The sequence below is a fragment of the Pelodiscus sinensis genome, chromosome 18 (assembly GCF_052426305.1).
Source record: "Pelodiscus sinensis isolate ZL-2025 chromosome 18, ASM5242630v1, whole genome shotgun sequence".
NCBI lineage: Eukaryota > Metazoa > Chordata > Testudines > Trionychidae > Pelodiscus > Pelodiscus sinensis.
Genome location: NC_143069.1, coordinates 34,076,176 through 34,093,822, shown reverse-complemented (window position 1 = coordinate 34,093,822; position 17,647 = coordinate 34,076,176). Strand labels below are relative to the sequence as shown.

Genomic DNA, 17,647 nt, shown 5'->3' with positions numbered 1-17,647 from the left:
TCTGGCAACCCAATGCTCCAGCCATAGCCCCTCCCCCAACACTCCACCCATAGCCCCTGCCCCCCAGCTCTGGCCTATCGGAGGGCAAAAAAAAAAATCTCCCCTCCGCCAGCCCTTTAAAGGCGTCAGCGGGAAGTGGGGGCGGGCGACCATAGAGACGTAGAGGCTCAAGAGAGAGCGTCGCCAGGAACGCGGGTGTGAGAACCATAGATATGTCGCTGGCGCGGGGGAGAGAGAGTCGCTCGCTAAACCGGAAGTGATGATCATAGAGCCTTGTGGGACAGAGCGTCCTGCTGCGAAACCGGAAGTGGGGAGACTTTAATGACGCAGGACGGGAGCATCGTCTCCTTTGGTCCTCCAAGGCGGGCTCCAGCGCTCTGCCCCCACCCCAATTAGCGCAACCATTAATTAGCATTAATTAACTTGGAGTTAGTGGCAGCTGGGAGGGGCTGCGTCATTGCAGACCCACCCAGGCCAATTACTGAGACACGTAATTAGCACTAATTACCCAGCCCCAATTAGCTAATTACCCCCAATTAACCACAGCCCAGTGGGGGGGGGCTCATTAGGAAGTGCCTGGTGGGAGGGGGCATAACTAGTGACCCAACCAGGGCCAATGAGCGCTGCCTAATTAACCCCGGGCTAATTAACGAGGCTGCAGCTCTAATGAGTGTCCAGGGCCAGGGACTGCCCAGTGACCCCGGGGTTAATTAACGAGGCTGCAGCTCTAATGAGTGTCCAGGGCCAGGGACTGCCCAGTGACCCCGGGGTTAATTAACGAGGCTGCGGCTCTAATGAGTGGCTGGGGCCAGGGACTGCCCAGTGACCCCGGGGTTAATTAACGAGGCTGCAGCTCTGAGTGTCCAGGGCCAGGGACTGCCCAGTGACCCCGGGGTTAATTAACGAGGCTGCAGCTCTAATGAGTGGCTGGGGCCAGGGACTGCCCAGTGACCCCGGGGTTAATTAACGAGGCTGCGGCTCTAATGAGTGGCCGGGCCAGGGGCTGCCCAGTGACCCCCGGGCTAGCTAATGAAGTCCCTGCGCTGCCCAGGCCCTGGACCTGACATGAGGTTTTAATCACCTTGGTATATTGGGTGTGAGTCTCAGTGTCCTACACGAACCCAGAGTGTGCCTCAGTTTCCCTGGCTATTGCACCAGTGTCTGGGGGGGGGGGGGACTGGGTGTGTGACTTCTAGGGGGAGCTACTGCTGTCTGCTCACACACACTGGCCGAGCCCTAACCAGAGCCCAGAGGGAGGCCACCGGGTGACCCCTTTTGCCCGGATCAAGACAAAGGCCAGGAGACACAACAGGCCGGGCTGGGGGCAGGCAGCTGGAGGGGAGTTTGCTTTCGGCTGCCTGGGGGCACAGGAGGAGACCCACAGCCCTGGCTCTGGGGCCCCCACCCGTCCAGGTGGATTTTATTGAACGTTCCTGGTCCCTGTACTACGCTGTGTCCCTGTCGCCTGCTAGCCCTTCTGTTCTCTCTGCCGGGTGCGGGTGCAGGGTCTCTGGCTTCCCCAGGAGCCCTGCCTGGCTTCAGAGGGGCTGTCCCAGAGCATGGCCCCCGACTCAATGACCCCCCCCCCCATACCCTGTTAACCCTCCCTTGCCTATGTTCCTTTCCATGGCTTCACAGCCTCAGCCTGCCCCATTCCTCTCCTCTTGACCACAGCCCCCTGGGCGCCACCCCCCCGCCAGGCCAGCCCCGAGGCACCCCTGCCGGCTGGGGTGGAGGCGTCTCTCACGCTGGCCTCTGGCTCAGGTGGGGGGCAGGAGTCCCAGGGGCTCCATCTTGGAGGCCAGTGGCCTTGATTCCCAGAGTACTTCCAGGATGAAGAACCAGGGACCTGCAGGACAGCAGCCAGCACCCGCAAGCATGACCCCAGCGCCCCCAAAGCCCGAGAGAGCAAAGCAACCCCCCCCCAATCAGCCTCCGGACACGGGGCAGTGTTAGAAAATCATCAGCGTCGCAGGTTTATTTATAAGCATCTCAGAGCGAATATTTATGTCCAGGTCTTGGTACAAAACCGGGAAGGGGGGTACGGGGTGGAGTTGGGGTCAGAGCCAGCCTCCCCCAAACATAATACAACTGCCACCGCCCACCCCCAGAAGGCTGCTGGTCCCCTTCCATGCACCCCCATAGTCACGGCTCCCCCTGTCCTCCATCTCCTCCCCACAACCTGCCCTCTCATTCTCTATGCACCACTCAGCTGCCCATGCTGAGCTATGCAGAAGCCCCCCTAATCTCCCAGTGCTGTTTTCAGCAATGCCCGTGCCCCATCCCGCCCCCCCCCCCAGCCAGCTGGCACTTTTCCTGGAGGCGGATGGGAGCCAACGCCCCCTAAAGTGGGTTTGGGCAAGGAGTGTGGACGAGCAAATGGGAACCCCCTGGACTCCAGTTTTGTACGGGCCAGGAAAGGGTTGTAATTTTTTTCTTTAAAAAAACAAAATAGGATTTGTATAAAATAAAAGCATTTAAAAAAATCTCCCTCCTCCCATCTGCCAGATTCCCTCTCAAAATACAGACTCCCCCGAAACACTGTTTTCCCCAAATGGAAAAGACAGGACTCAGCAGTGAACCCCCCCCATTCATGCATTTTTGGGGTGCCGTGCTTTTGGGGAGGACCCATGGAAGATCACAGCCAATGAGTCATACCCCCACCTCACTCCCACATAGCAGGCTATTTCAGGGAGCCAAATGGGCGCTATTCTGAACCCCACCCAAAAAGTGAGGGACCCCCTTCTTTTAGTTGCTCCCCAAGGGATGCAAGGTTTGGCCTACAGCTGTTTCCTTTTCCCCTACACCCCATTTTTGAAGGGACAAAGTTTTTTACTCCTCCATAGAGCAGATTTGGGGGTGAATTTATGACTGCCACGGTACCCCATTTTCTGAAGTACCAGTTTTGGGGTACACGTTTTATCCAGAGGACATCTCATACACAGCTCTCCTTGTATGTTTGGAGGGACACCCTCAGAAAAGGGGGAGAAATGGGTTGGAGGAAGCTGAAAATGGGGGCACCCCATCCCCAAATCCAGATGCCCACCTCCCTTGGGATAAGGCTGACATCCATGGATCTGAAGGACTTGTGTGGGGGCAGATTGGCTCCCCTCTCCCAATGGCTGCACCCCACTTTTGTCCTTCTATGATTTGGGGGGTGCATGGCTCTGCTCACAGTGTGTGCCCGGATGAACCCCTACATTCACAGCTGTGGGGAATAGCTCCTTTGGGGGGCTCCCCCAATATCCCCTCTCTAGGGGGGCACATCTGGCCCCCCCAAATCACAAGCACCCACCCTACACAGCATGTGAGGGAGAGGCTGCAAGGTTCCCCCAATCTCAAAATAGGCAGTGGGGGGGGTCTCCCCAGATGCTCCACAATTAAGTTCTGCAGGGGGACGTGATGGGTAGTTATGGGAAGGTCATGGCTGAAGGGGGCAACTACAAATAAGGGGTGTGGTCTGGAGAGAGCTCCTCCCCATCCTCAGTTGGAGGAGGGACTAGAAGAGTGGCAACAAACAAGGGGAGGAGCTTAACTGGAGGAAGGGGGTGGAGCAGTAGAGAAAGGGGCGGGGCTTATTCAACAGGACAGAGACAGAGGGTAAAAGGGGCACAGTCTGAAACTGAAGCCGCCCCTCCAGGGGAAAGGGGAGGAGCTTACACACTGAGGAGGAGCTTCAAGAGGGGGTGGAGCTTTTGAAACTCTGGGGCTGCCTACAGCCAGATGGGGTGGAGCCTGCACAACGGGTGGCCGAAGGGCGCCACTCCTGGGATGGAGCTGGAGAGAAAGGGAGGAGCTTGCTGTGCCTATAAAAGAGGGGGTGGAGCCTGGAGATTGCCAGGGGTGGAGCCTGATGGGCATGGCTCCCCTGACTCCTCCCACCCCAGAGGGGCGGGGCCAGGATCAGGAATCCTCCTCCATGCTGAAGCTGCTGCGGCGGCTGGAGCCCTTGGAGGCGCCAGGAGAGAGGGATGAGAGCAGGGGGTCCGAGGCCCCCAGGGGCGACAGGGGCCCCCCGTCCTCCATGAGAATGTCCTCCAGGCCCCTGTCAGCCCCCAGCCCCAGGGGGAAGCCCAGCCCGGCCTCGCCCAGCTCCTCTGAGGGGAAGGCAAGGTCCAGGAGGCAGGCAGTGGAGGCAGTGGGATCCGGGGCGCAGGAGGGGCCCGCCAGGAAGGGAGGGGGGCCAGGGCCCTCTGGCTTGGCGCCCTCCCCGGCACCCCCCAGGGGCAGCAGCGCTGCCGGCGAGGTGAGCGGCAGGCCGTGTAGCTGGGCTTGCATCTCCAGTTCCTGTAGGGGGAGAGAAGGGATCGTGGGAAGAGTGCCCCCTGCTGAGCCCCCCACTAATCCCCCTGCTCTCCAGCCCCACAAGCACCCAGGTCTGCTGCCAGGAGAGAGCTCCCCCTGCGCAGCCCCACGGTGCCCCCCAAGTGCCCAGCTCTTCTGCCCAGAAGAGTGTCCCCTGCCCAATCCCACGGCACCCCCCAAATGTCCAGCTCTGTGGCCAGGGGAGAGAGCCACCTGCCCCACTCCCAGCCCCATGGTGCCCCCCAAGCACCCAGCTCTGCTGTCAGAGGAGAGTGCTTCCCTGCCCAGCCCTGTGGAGACCCCCAAGCACCTGGCTCTGCCTGCTAGGGGATTGTGCCCCCTGCTCAGCCTCCCTCTCCCTGCCCCATGGTGCCCCACGGCAGACCTGCACTCGGAGCTGCAGGCTGCGGTTGGCTTGCTCCAGCTTGCGCTGTCTCAGCTCCATCTCCTTGGAGCGCTGCTGCTCCTTCTGCAGCTTGCGGATGTAATCCACTGAAGCCTTCAGGATCGTCCCTTTGTTCCAGCGCATCTCCCTGGGGGCACAGAGGCGGCTGGGAGTCAGGGCTCTGGGCTTTGGGGGGTGGGGGTAGTGCTTAGAGCCGGGGGACTGTGCCCTCCCCCACTTACGGGTCGTTGGATTTGGGAATGAGAGTCCCCAGCTCTTTGATTCGGTCGTTGATGTTGAATCGTCTCCGTCTTTCAACTGCAGAGGGAGAAATGGCAGCTCAGAGGCCCGGCCAGCTCAGGGTTCCCCTTGAGACATCCCACCCCAATTCCTGCCACCCCCCCCTCTGCGATCAGCATCCAGCACATCTTAAACCTCGTCACCAGCATCATGTGGCAGGGAGTTCCGCCGGGTAACAGCCTAATTTCTCATTCAAGTGTGGCCCAACTCCCCTCATGTCTATGATACGAGGTGGGGGCCTCTGACACCCCCTCCCAACTATCCACCCCTCCAACTGCATCCTCTTGAGAAGGATCTACCCAGCCGGGGGGGACGGGACGACACACACTCACTCAGATTGTGATTGTCTTTCTTCTGCCTCTCCTTCATCAGCGCCTTGGCTTCATTCTCTGCAGCCAGGGAAGAAGGGAGCGTGTCAGCAGGACAGACGGACGGATGGGTGTGTGGAAAGTCACAATGCCCCCGCCCCCTGCCCCCGTGGCCACACTGGTACCTGACAACTCTGTCTTGATGTTGGGCAGGTCGGCGGGACAGGAGTTGCTGACGGGGACGGTTGAGTCCGGGAGCGCCGGGCTGCTATAAATCTCCAGCAGGTTCCCCGCCACCGGCAGCTGCGTGGGAGACAAGGGGTTACAATTCATCGTGGCACAGAGACACCTCCTGGCCTCAGGGGGCGCTGTCCCACATGGCTGCTGCCTCCCAGGATCCCTTAAAAGGGCAACGTCTTAAAGGGGCAATAGCCTCTCTTGGCAGGGAGGCGAACCCATCCAGGTGCCTTTAAAGGGGTGGAGCCTTAGTTGGCCACACACCCACATCAGCCTTAAAGGGGCAGAGTCCAAACTCACCCACATGGCGTTTAAGGAGCAGAGGCTCAGCCAGCCTTAAAGGGGCGGTGTACCAACCTGCCTGGTAGCCCTTAAAGGGGCAGAGTCCAAGCCAGCTGCCACCTCCCTGTCCGTTTTAAAGGGGCAGCATTCCCCCTCCTCCCACCCCAGCTGTGACCCGCAAGCCCCCTCCACCCCCCCGTTACCGTGCTGGGCAGCTGCAGCCCCCCGTCCACGGACATGTAGTTCAGCATCTCGTCATTGTAGCTGGACTCCAGGCTGATGATCTCATCGATGACATCATCGATCTGCGGGAGCAGGGCTGGGCTCAGTGCATGTGTTTCCCAGGGCGGGGGGGGGGGGGAAGTGGGTGCCATGCGGGTGTGGTGTGCAGGGAGGGGGCTAGGCGGGAGGCATGGGGGAAGGGAAAAGAGGTAGGAAGCACAAAGGAAGGGAAGGGGGCAGGAATGTGTGTGGGGGACACAGGGAGCAGAGGGGCTGGATGTGGGGCCGGGGCACAGGGGGGACACAGGGAGCAGAGGGGCTGGATGTGGGGCCGGGGCACAGGGGGGACACAGGGAGCAGAAGGGCTGGATGTGGGGCCGGGGCACAGGGGGACACAGGGAGCAGAGGGGCTGGATGTGGGGCCGGGGCACAGGGGGGACACAGGGAGCAGAGGGGCTGGATGTGGGGCCAGGGCACAGGGGGACACAGGGAGCAGAGGGGCTGGATGTGGGGCCGGGGCACAGGGGGGCACAGGGAGCAGAGGGGCTGGATGTGGGGCCGGGGCACAGGGGGACACAGGGAGCAGAGGGGCTGGATGTGGGGCCGGGGCACAGGGGGACACAGGGAGCAGAGGGGCTGGATGTGGGGCCGGGGCACAGGGGGACACAGGGAGCAGAGGGGCTGGATGTGGGGCCGGGGCACAGGGGGACACAGGGAGCAGAGGGGCTGGATGTGGGGCCGGGGCACAGGGGGACACAGGGAGCAGAGGGGCTGGATGTGGGGCCGGAGCACAGGGGGACACAGGGAGCAGAGGGGCTGGATGTGGGGCCGGGGCACAGGGGGACACAGGGAGCAGAGGGGCTGGATGTGGGGCTGGGGCACAGGGGGACACAGGGAGCAGAGGGGCTGGATGTGGGGCCGGGGTACAGGGGGACACAGGGAGCAGAGGGGTTGGATGTGGGGCCGGGGCACAGAAGGACACAGGGAGCAGAGGGGCTGGATGTGGGGCCGGGGCACAGAAGGACACAGGGAGCAGAGGGGCTGGATGTGGGGCCGGGGCACAGGGGGACACAGGGAGCAGAGGGGCTGGATGTGGGGCTGGGGCACAGGGGGACACAGGGAGCAGAGGGGCTGGATGTGGGGCCGGGGCACAGGGGGACACAGGGAGCAGAGGGGCTGGATGTGGGGCCGGGGCACAGGGGGGACACAGGGAGCAGAGGGGCTGGATGTGGGGCCGGGGCACAGGGGGGCACAGGGAGCAGAGGGGCTGGATGTGGGGCCGGGGCACAGGGGGACACAGGGAGCAGAGGGGCTGGATGTGGGGCCGGGGCACAGGGGGGACACAGGGAGCAGAGGGGCTGGATGTGGGGCCGGGGCACAGGGGGACACAGGGAGCAGAGGGGCTGGATGTGGGGCCGGGGTACAGGGGGACACAGGGAGCAGAGGGGTTGGATGTGGGGCCGGGGCACAGGGGGACACAGGGAGCAGAGGGGCTGGATGTGGGGCCGGAGCACAGGGGGACACAGGGAGCAGAGGGGCTGGATGTGGGGCCGGGGCACAGGGGGACACAGGGAGCAGAGGGGCTGGATGTGGGGCCGGGGCACAGGGGGACACAGGGAGCAGAGGGGCTGGATGTGGGGCCGGGGCACAGGGGGACACAGGGAGCAGAGGGGCTGGATGTGGGGCCGGGGCACAGGGGGGACACAGGGAGCAGAGGGGCTGGATGTGGGGCCGGGGCACAGGGGGACACAGGGAGCAGAGGGGCTGGATGTGGGGCCGGGGCACAGGGGGACACAGGGAGCAGAGGGGCTGGATGTGGGGCCGGGGCACAGGGGGACACAGGGAGCAGAGGGGCTGGATGTGGGGCCGGGGCACAGGGGGGACACAGGGAGCAGAGGGGCTGGATGTGGGGCCGGGGCACAGGGGGACACAGGGAGCAGAGGGGCTGGATGTGGGGCCGGGGCACAGAAGGAAACAGGGAGCAGAGGGGCTGGATGTGGGGCAGGCATTCGGGGCAGGGACGGGCGCGTCGGGGAACCCCCACTCACCTCTTTCTCCGAGTTGGAGCCGATGTGCAGCATGGCCATGGGGCTGTTGGGGGCGGTGCCGGGGCCCGAGGAAGCCGGCTGCCGGGCGGGCAGGCTGTGGGCCTCGGGGGCCGAGGCGGCCTGGGGGGAGCGGATGGGGGCCGCGGGGCTGGAGCCCGCCAGGGCCTGGGCCGCCATCTTGGTGCCCATGGTGGTGGAGAGGTATTGCTTCACCTGCTGCCGCTGCGCCTCCTGCAGGTGGTACCGGGTCGGGTTCTCCAGGTGCGTCTGGACCTGGGGGGGCAGAACAGGGACTATGAGGGGGGAACCTGCCCCATCCCCATCACAGCCAGCGCCCCCTAGAGGGGACCCCCTGCACCATTCCCCGTCCCCCCAGAGCCAGCCCCGCCCTAGAGGGTTCCCCCCACCCCATTCCCCGCCCCCCTGCACCAGCCAGGCCCTGCCCTGGGCCGGGTGGGATCCAGCACCCCCTAGAGAGGACCCCCCGCCCCATTCCCTGCCCCCCAGCGCAAGCCAGAGCCCCCCAGCTCTCACCTTGAGCACCTCGACCGGGACCTGGGTGGCGGGGCGCGGCAGGGGGCTGCTGACGGAGATGGCTGGGGTGGGGGGTGCGGAGTTGGGGGGCAGGAACTGGGCCGCCTGCTGCTGCTCCCGCCGCTCCTGCTCCTGGGTCTGCGCCCGCATCAGCTGCTGCCGCAGCAGCACCCGCGACGACATGCTGGAGCCGGGAGGGTCCCCCGAGGGGGCTGGGGGTTGCGGGGGGGCGGCCGGAGGGCTGTGGGGGCAGAGCCGAGACAGAGTTAGAGATGGGGGGGCCTGTGCCGAATCCTCCCCTCTCCCCCAAACCCTCCCCCCCTTCCCAGCATCCTTCCCCCTCTCACCCTGCTACCCCTCCCCCATTGCTGCTTTCTGCCTCTCCCCCCTTGACTCAGCATATTTCAGAGCAGGACAAACAGGTTGGGGGGCCGCTGATCCCCCCCAACATGGTGCCCCTTATTCCCGACCCGCAGCCCCTGCTTGCCCCACCCCAACTTTCTCCTGCCCCCGCCAGCTCTCCCTTGGAGTCCCAACCAAAATGACTGCCCTGCCCTTGGCTGCAAAGGGGAGAAACTCGAGGGGCCAGGTCCCCCCTCCCCATGTAATACGGGGGGGGGGGGCTCAATTCGGGAAGGTGCCTTCAAAGCAGGGAGCTGGCCAGGCCAATACTAGGCTTGTCAGATGCTTTCACTAAAAATCCCGAACGTGGCAGGAAAAATACTCGGTTGTTGGGCGAAAAAAAAAAAAAAAAAAAGGTGAGACCAAGAGCAAGGTCGCTGCGCCTTTACGAATCCCCGCGCCCCTCGCGCCCCACACGGCGGGGGGATTTTCTGGTTTTTTACCGGGCAGGGGGCCAGAACTAACGGACTGTCCAGGCGAAATCCAGGCAGCTGGCAGCCCTGGCCACTACTCAGACACCTACGTCCGCCATGTTGAAACCAATGAATGGGGGGGAGGGGTGATTAGCTTGACTCTGCCCCACATAGCGATCACGGGCGGGGGGGGGGTGAGGTCCCTCACATTGGGGAAGGGATAGAGGCCAACTCCCTCCTCCGTTGTCCACTGGCAAATATTGCGGACGGCTAAAGGCGGCCATCTTGGATTTAGTCAAGGGGGGAGTTGGGGCCAAGTTTGGGGGGAGCAGGCTGCTATAAATGGGGGGGGTCTTTGCTCCTTAATGCCTCTGACAAACCGCATGGGTCGGAGAGCAAGAGGGCTGCTCCAAGCCCTGAGGCCGACTCACGCCCAGGGCTTGCCCTTGGGGTCCTTGCGGCTACAAGAGGCAAACATGGAAGCCTAAAGGCAGCCATCTTTGATTCAGTCAATGGGAGGGGCTGGGGCCAATTTGGGGGCGGGGGCGCCTTCGTTCCCCCACCTTCTTCTCCGCCCCTTGGCGGACAGAACTTGGGGGGGCTAGGCCAGGCCATGGGGTCCCCCTGCAATCATTGGGGTCCTCGTTGGGGAACATTGGTAGGGGGAGGGAGACCCTAGAGCAGGGCAAGGGTGACAGGAGAGCTCCAAGATGGCTGCCCAAAGATGGCCGCCTTACCTGCCGGAGAGGGGCTGACTCTTGAGTTCGTAGAAGCTGTCGCCGGCCAAGGAGAAGACGTTCTCCAAGTCAATGTCTGCGACAATGCCCGACTCAGGGAGCAAGGACTCGAGGCTGGGGGTGGGACAGAGTGAGCGTGAGTCCTCGTGCATGACCCTCGTGCAAATTTCTCACGTGTCCCCCTTCCCCGTGCCTCCCCGGGAGGCAAAGAGTTGGCCATGGGCTCCATGGTCACAAATTGCTTCCGGGCTGGTCCCCACCTCTAGATGGCTTCCCACCCCGACACACCCCACAACTTCCCCAAGACACACCCCTGTCCCATACCACAGCCTCCCATTGCACCTGACACCACCACTTCCACTCCCCAAGACACAGCTCCTGTACTACACCCCACCCCGACTCACCCCGCACAACACAAACTTCATAACCTCATTATACAACCCGTAGAGCACACACACAACATCCCAGTGCACAATCCCCAGCACAACCACAGCCCTGCACAACACACATCCTCACACGCAACCCCCATGACACACGCACCATCACAGTACACAGCCACAACACACAACCTCCACCACCCACCCGCCACCTCACGACACAGCTGCAACGCACCACCCAGACACACCACCCCAGATACAGCCCTGCACCACACACACATACAGCACCCCAAGCCCCCCCCACACACCTCATGCACAACCCCCCACAACACACCGCCAACGTACAACACACAACCTCCACCACCCACCCTCCACCTCTCGACACAGCTGCAACGCACCACCCAGACACATCACCCCAGATACAGCCCTGCACCACACACACATACAGCACCCCAAGCCCCCCCCCCTCCCACACCTCATGCACAACCCCCCACAACACACTGCCGACGTACAACACACAACCTCCACCACCCACCCGCCACCTCACGACACAGCTGCAACGCACCACCCAGACACACCACTCCAGATACAGCCCTGCACCACACACATACAGCACCCCACAACACACCGCCAACATACAACACACAGCCGCAATACACAACCCACTCACCCCAACACAGAACCTCACAACCACAGGCACAGCACTCCACAACACACAGCTGCACAGCCCCAGACAGATCACCACCACCGCTCAATACACAACCCCCCTCCCACCCTAGCTCCCTTGGCCTCAGAGATTCAAGCCTTCCCAGGTCTCCAACTAGCCCGACAACACAACCCACAGTGACACACAAATCCCGACAACCCACAACCAGCCTTGGCCAGTACCCCCCGCTGTGGCCCACCCCAATTCCCCACGCTTAGTCCCCAGGACGCCCACAAAACCCTGGTTTCTTTCCTCCTGGGTTCTCACCCTGGTGGCCTGTGGGGTCTGCCCTGTGTGGCGCTCGGAGGGGTCTGTTACGGGGTCCCCCATGGCCACCCCCTGCGGGACAAATTCTTCTCAGGCAGAAGCATCTAGCTGACCCCTGGGGGACTCTCTTAGCCAGAGGTGAAAAATGCAGCCAAGCCCCCAAATAGCTTAGCCAGGGCTAGGAGCCCCACACTCCCCCAGGGTCTCTGGGCGGGGTTTGGGCTGGGGAGAATCCTGAGTCTCCCCCCCCCCCAAGCTCAGAGTGGCCCCGGGAATCGGGCACCAACACGGGGGGGGGGGGGGGGCATCGCGGTCCCTCTCCACATGCTGAAATCGCCCAGTCCGCTTTGGGCAAGCCAGCTAGCCCAGTGTGAACGCCCGCCCCGCTCGGCTACGCCCCGGCGCCGGATCGCCTGGCGGAAACAACCAGGAGAGAAATGGACTGGGGGGGGGTTCCCAGCCCTGATCTTCCCACCCCAAGGGTCCAGCCCCCACCCAACGGGGAGGAATTGTGGCCTCTGGCCTGCGGCCCAAGGGGACAGATCCAGGGGGCTCTGGGGTGGATGGGATCCGGCTACGACTTTCCCCGCATCCCAGGCCTCTTGAGGGCATGAAATGGGACGGGGGCGGTCAGGGGGCAGCACTGGGAAACGAGGCCACCCCCCCCCCCCACACTCACACACAGGCAACCTTCTTAAAGGGGCGGCTCCCCATTTCAGGACTCCTCCCCTCTCGTTCCAGAGCGGGGCATGAGAGTCATCGCAAGACCACCCTGCCCCAAAACCAAGCAGATGAGAGCCAGGACATCTGGCTTCCATCTAGGTTCTCTTGCTGGCTCCAGAGTGGTGCCTAGTGGTTAGAGCAGGGGGCTGGGAGCCGGACACCTGGGCTCTCTCTGGCCCTGGGGGGGAGTGGGTTCTAGTGGTTAGAGCAGGAGGCTGGGAGCTGGATGCCTGGGTTTTCTCTGGCTCTGGGGAGGGGGGGGGAGTGGGGCCTAGTGGTTAGAGCAGGAGGCTGGGAGCCGGACGCCTGGATTCTATCCCACAATGCTGGAACAATTTCTAGTGGGGTGGGGGAGGGCTTTGCCCCAGGACCCTGGCTCTGCAGACACGTTGCCCCTCCCCACCCCCCTCGCAAGCCCCAAACATCCCAGCTGGGGACAGGGGCCAAAAACCGCAGCGGAAGGTAGGCGTTTCCCAGGCCTGGGGGGCTAAAACACACCTGGCCCCTCCCCCCACTTGGAAATTGCAATAGTGAGAGTTATGGCTCCCCCCCCCCCATCAGGACAGATACCTGCTTCTGCTTTCAGCATGACATGGTACAAGGGGCTAGGGAGCAGGCACGAGGGGGCAGGGCTGGGGGATGGGAGCAAGGGGGCAGGGCTGGGGGGGCAGGGCTGGGGGATGGGAGCGAGGAGGCAGGGCTGGGGGGCATGGGGTGGGAGTGAGGGGCACCGACAGCTCTGGGGGGGCAGGGGCTGTGGGTCAGGAGTGAGGGGGCAGGGCTGGGGGGCAGGGCAGGGAGATGGGAGCGAGGAGGCAGGGCTGGGGGGCATGGGGTGGGAGTGAGGGGCACCGACAGCTCTGGGGGGGCAGGGGCTGGGAGGAGGGGGCAGGGGCTGTGGGTCAGGAGTGAGGGGGCAGGGCTGGGGGGGCAGGGCAGGGAGATGGGAGCGAGGAGGCAGGGCTGGGGGGCATGGGGTGGGAGTGAGGGGCACCGACAGCACTGGGGGGGCAGGGGCTGTGGGTCAGGAGTGAGGGGGAGGGCTGGGGGGGCAGGGCAGGGAGATGGGGGGGGGCAGGGCAGGGAGATGGGAGCGAGGAGGCAGGGCTGGGGGGGGGGGGCAGGGGCTGTGACTCCCAGCAGGGAAGGGAAGGGAAGGAAAAGGAAGGGCCGGATAGGACACAGACTCCACAGACTTGAGGGGAAGTGACAGAGCCTGGGGGGGGGGGGGGTCAGGTTAGTTCAGCACCAGGCTGGGGCCTCCCCCCGGCCCTGCCCCAGTGTCCCCTCTCCCGGTTCTCCTGGGGATGTGCCCCCCTCCTGCCCCAGCTGGGCACCTGGGGTCTGTCCCTGGCTCTGGGGGAGCGGGGTCCAGTGGTTAGAGCAGGGGGGCTGCTGGGATCCTGGGCTCCACCCCTGCCCCCAACTCGCTGTGTGACCTTCAGTGGCCCCCTCCCCCGCTCCAGGGATCATTAACTAGACCCGGGAGCAAACAACACGGACCCTGGAGCCCGGGGTCCGGAGAGGCCAGAAATTATCCTGGGGGGGGGGGGATCTGCTACTGCAGCCCCATGAGAACCCAGGAGTCCCAGGCTCCCCCCCCCAACTGCCGCTCTAACCACTAGCCCCCACTCCCCTCCCAGAGCTGGGAAGAGACCCCAGGAAACCAGGCTGCCCCCCCCGCACTAACCACTAGTCCCCACTCCCCTCCCAGAGCTGGGAAGAGACCCCAGGAAACCAGGCTGCCCCCCTCGCTCTAACCACTAGCCCCCACTCCCCTCCCAGAGCTGGGAAGAGACCCCAGGAAACCAGGCTGCCCCCCCCGCACTAACCACTAGCCCCCACTCCCCTCCCAGAGCTGGGAAGAGACCCCAGGAAACCAGGCTGCCCCCCCCGCTCTAACCACTAGTCCCCACTCCCCTCCCAGAGCTGGGAAGAGACCCCAGGAAACCAGGCTGCCCCCCCCCCCGCTCTAACCACTAGTCCCCACTCCTCCCAGAGCCAGGAGCGAACTCACACTCAGCTTCATTTGCAGCCAGAGGCTCGGGTCCCCCAGGCCAGCCCCTGCCCCTCCCCCTTGTGACCCAGTCACAACCTCGCCCCCCAGCCGCCCTCACCCCCAACCCACAGGGTCGGGCCCAGGGGTCGCTTGTCCAACCCTCCCCCAGCCAAAGGGGTCCCTGGGGGCGGGAGGCCGAGACGGGACAGGACCCCGGGGAAGGGAGGGGGGGCACCAGGGAGGAAAGGGGAGGTCCTCGGGGGGAGGGGCATTCCAGCGAGCAAAGGGTGCCGGAGGAGGAGGTGCCGGGGGACAGGGGGTTGCCCAGGGGGTACTGGGGCAGCGGGGGCTCCGGGGGACGGGACCCTAGCGCGGGGGACAAGTAGATGGTACGGAGGAATACTGCGCGGGACAGGGGGATACGGGGGGGATACCGCAGGACAGCGGGATACGGGGGGGATACCGCGCGGGACAGGCGGATACGGGGGGGGATACCGACGGGACAGGGGGATACGGGGGGGGGATACAGCATGGGACAGGGGGATACGGGGGGGGGGATACCGAGCAGGACAGGGGGATACGGGGGGGATACCGCGCGGGACAGGGGGATACGGGGGGGGGGATACCGCGCGGGACAGGCGGATACAGGGGGGATACCGCGCGGGACAGGCGGATACGGGGGGGATACCGCAGGACAGGGGGATACAGGGGGGGGGATACCGCGCGGGACAGGCGGATACGGGGGGGGATACCGACAGGACAGGGGGATACAGGGGGGATACCGCGCGGGACAGGCGGATACGGGGGGGATACCGACGGGACAGGGGGATACGGGGGGGATACCGCGCGGGACAGGCGGATACGGGGGGGGATACCGCGCGGGACAGGCGGATACGGGGGGGGATACCGCGCGGGACAGGCGGATACGGGGGGGGATACCGCGCGGGACAGGCGGATACGGGGGGGGACACCGCACGGGACAGGCGGATACGGGGGGGGATACCGCGCGGGACAGGTGGATACGGGGGGGATACCGCGCGGGACAGGCGGATATGGGGGGGATACCGCGCGGGACAGGCGGATACAGGGGGGATACCGCGTGGGACAGGCGGATACGGGGGGGGACACCGCACGGGACAGGCGGATACAGGGGGGGACACCGCACGGGACAGGCGGATGGGGGGGGGGGAGGCCGCGCGGGACAGGGGGATGGCGGGGGGGGGGGTGGGCCCGGCACAGGGGGATACCGGGGGGGGGATACCGCGCGGGACAGGCCCGGGGGATACGGGGGGGGGGGGGGATACCGGGGGGGTGAGCCAGGCACAGGGGGATACGGGGGGGGGGGGACACCGCACGGGACAGGCGGATACGGGGGGGTTACCGCGCGGGACGGGGGGGGGCCCGGCACAGGGGGATACCGGGGGGGGGATACCGCGCGGGACAGGCGGATATGGGGGGGGGGTTACCGCGCGGGACGGGGGGGGCCCGGCACAGGGGGATACCGGGGGGGGGGGGGTTACCGCGCGGGACGGGGGGGGCCCGGCACAGGGGGATACCGGGGGGGGGGTTACCGCGCGGGACGGGGGGGGGGGCCCGGCACAGGGGGATACCGGGGGGGGGGTTACCGCGCGGGACGGGGGGGGCCCGGGGGGGGGGGATACCGCGGGGGACGGGGGAGGGGGGGGCCCGGCACAGGGGGATACGGGGGGGGGGGGGTTACCGCGCGGGACGGGGGGGGCCCGGCACAGGGGGATACCGGGGGGGGGGTTACCGCGCGGGACGGGGGGGGGTGGGCCCGGCACAGGGGGATACCGGGGGGGGGGTTACCGCGCGGGACGGGGGGGGCCCGGCACAGGGGGATACCGGGGGGGGGGGGGGGGGTTACCGCGCGGGACGGGGGGGGCCCGGCACAGGGGGATACCGGGGGGGGGTTACCGCGCGGGACGGGGGGGGCCCGGCACAGGGGGATACCGGGGGGGGGGTTACCGCGCGGGACGGGGGGGGCCCGGCACAGGGGGATACCGGGGGGGGGGGGTTACCGCGCGGGACGGGGGGGGCCCGGCACAGGGGGATACCGGGGGGGGGGGGTTACCGCGCGGGACGGGGGGGGCCCGGCACAGGGGGATACCGGGGGGGGGGGGGTTACCGCGCGGGACGGGGGGGGCCCGGCACAGGGGGATACCGGGGGGGGGTTACCGCGCGGGACGGGGGGGGCCCGGCACAGGGGGATACCGGGGGTCTCTGCCCCCCTCACCTCAGCACCTGGACGGTCTCAGCCGCGCGGGGTCCCTCCAGCAGGACGTAGACAGTCGGGGGGGCCCGCTGGGGGTCGGGTTCCCGGGCCCCCTGCCCCGCCCCGTGCGACATTCTCCTCCCCCCGCAGGGCTCGGGGCCCGGGGGAAGCGGCCGGTGTCCCAGCAGGAGTGGCCCGGGGGGGGGCGCTGGGCCTAGGGCGCGGGGTCCGAGAGCGGCCGCTGGCTCCGGTGCGGGACCCCCCTCAACCCCGATCGCAGCCGATAAACACCCGGCCGGAGAGTTATTGCCTCATCCCCCGGCTGGGGGGGGATCGCCAAGGGAAATGACGTCACGTCGGGATACACCCCCAGCCCGGGGGGGTGCCAGGGGGGCATCTGACACACGCCCCGACGGTGCCCCTCGCTCCAGACCCCCATCGCCTCGCCCCGCTTGTCCCGGGCCCGTCCCGCGGCCGGACCGAAGCAGGACCCGGATTTTCGGGAGCCCCCCAGGACCTCCTGGGGCTGAACCCCCTCTCCATGCGCGCGCGTGTCCCTGTCGCTCGTGGGGTGCGGTGTCCGGTGGGCGCGAGTTGTGTGTGTGTGAGTTGTGTTGGTCGGGGTGTGGTTGTGTGTCTCTGGGTGTGCGCCGGCTGTTGTGCTCTGGGAGTGTGCGGCTCTGCCAGTCAGTTGTCCTGGAGGGATTGTGTAGCTCTGTGTGAGACTTGTGTGTGTGTGTGTGTGTTGTCAGCGGGTGTTGGGTGCGTGAAGTGGTGTGTCTGTGGGTGTATCAGTTCCCGTGGGGAGGGGGGGGGGACTATGGGTACCTATTTATGTGGCTGTGGTGTGTATCTGCTGTAACAGTGTGTGTTCAATTGTGTATCATTGTGTGGGACCGCTTTCGTGGTAGGCGGTGTGACCGTTCACCTCTCTGTGTGTATCGGCTGCCATGGCAGGGGTCCGGCGGTGCGTCTGAGTGTGCGTGTGAGGTGTTGCGGGGCGAGCGGTTGTCTGCCTCTGTGTGTAGCCGCTGTGTACCGGTGTCGGTGCGACTGTGCATCTCCGTGTGTGCCAGGGCTCCAGCTGTCCGGGTGCGGGGGTGTCGGTCCCTGTGGCTCAGTTTGTTGTGGCTTGTGCTACCCCCTTAAGCCCCCCCTCACAGCCCATC

The 17,647-nt window shown here is 65.6% G+C and overlaps 1 protein-coding gene across 2 annotated transcripts; it reads right to left on the bottom strand.

Annotated features, from left to right (window-relative positions):
- Positions 1-1,950: 1,950 nt before the first annotated feature.
- TFE3 (transcription factor binding to IGHM enhancer 3) lies at positions 1,951-16,883 on the bottom strand. Of its 2 annotated transcripts, none has more exons than XM_075918590.2 (10): positions 16,500-16,883; positions 10,174-10,287; positions 8,622-8,862; positions 8,088-8,360; positions 6,021-6,122; positions 5,484-5,601; positions 5,323-5,379; positions 4,933-5,008; positions 4,691-4,838; positions 1,951-4,287 (listed from the first exon to the last, which is right to left on the bottom strand). In XM_075918590.2, the coding sequence occupies exons 1-10, from the start codon at positions 16,610-16,612 to the stop codon at positions 3,904-3,906; spliced, it is 1,626 nt and encodes a 541-aa protein (XP_075774705.2). In that variant the 5' UTR covers positions 16,613-16,883; the 3' UTR covers positions 1,951-3,903. The 2 variants fall into 2 exon arrangements, with proteins under 2 accessions (XP_075774705.2, XP_075774707.2); XM_075918592.2 differs by having other exon boundaries at positions 16,508-16,692.
- Positions 16,884-17,647: the final 764 nt, after the last annotated feature.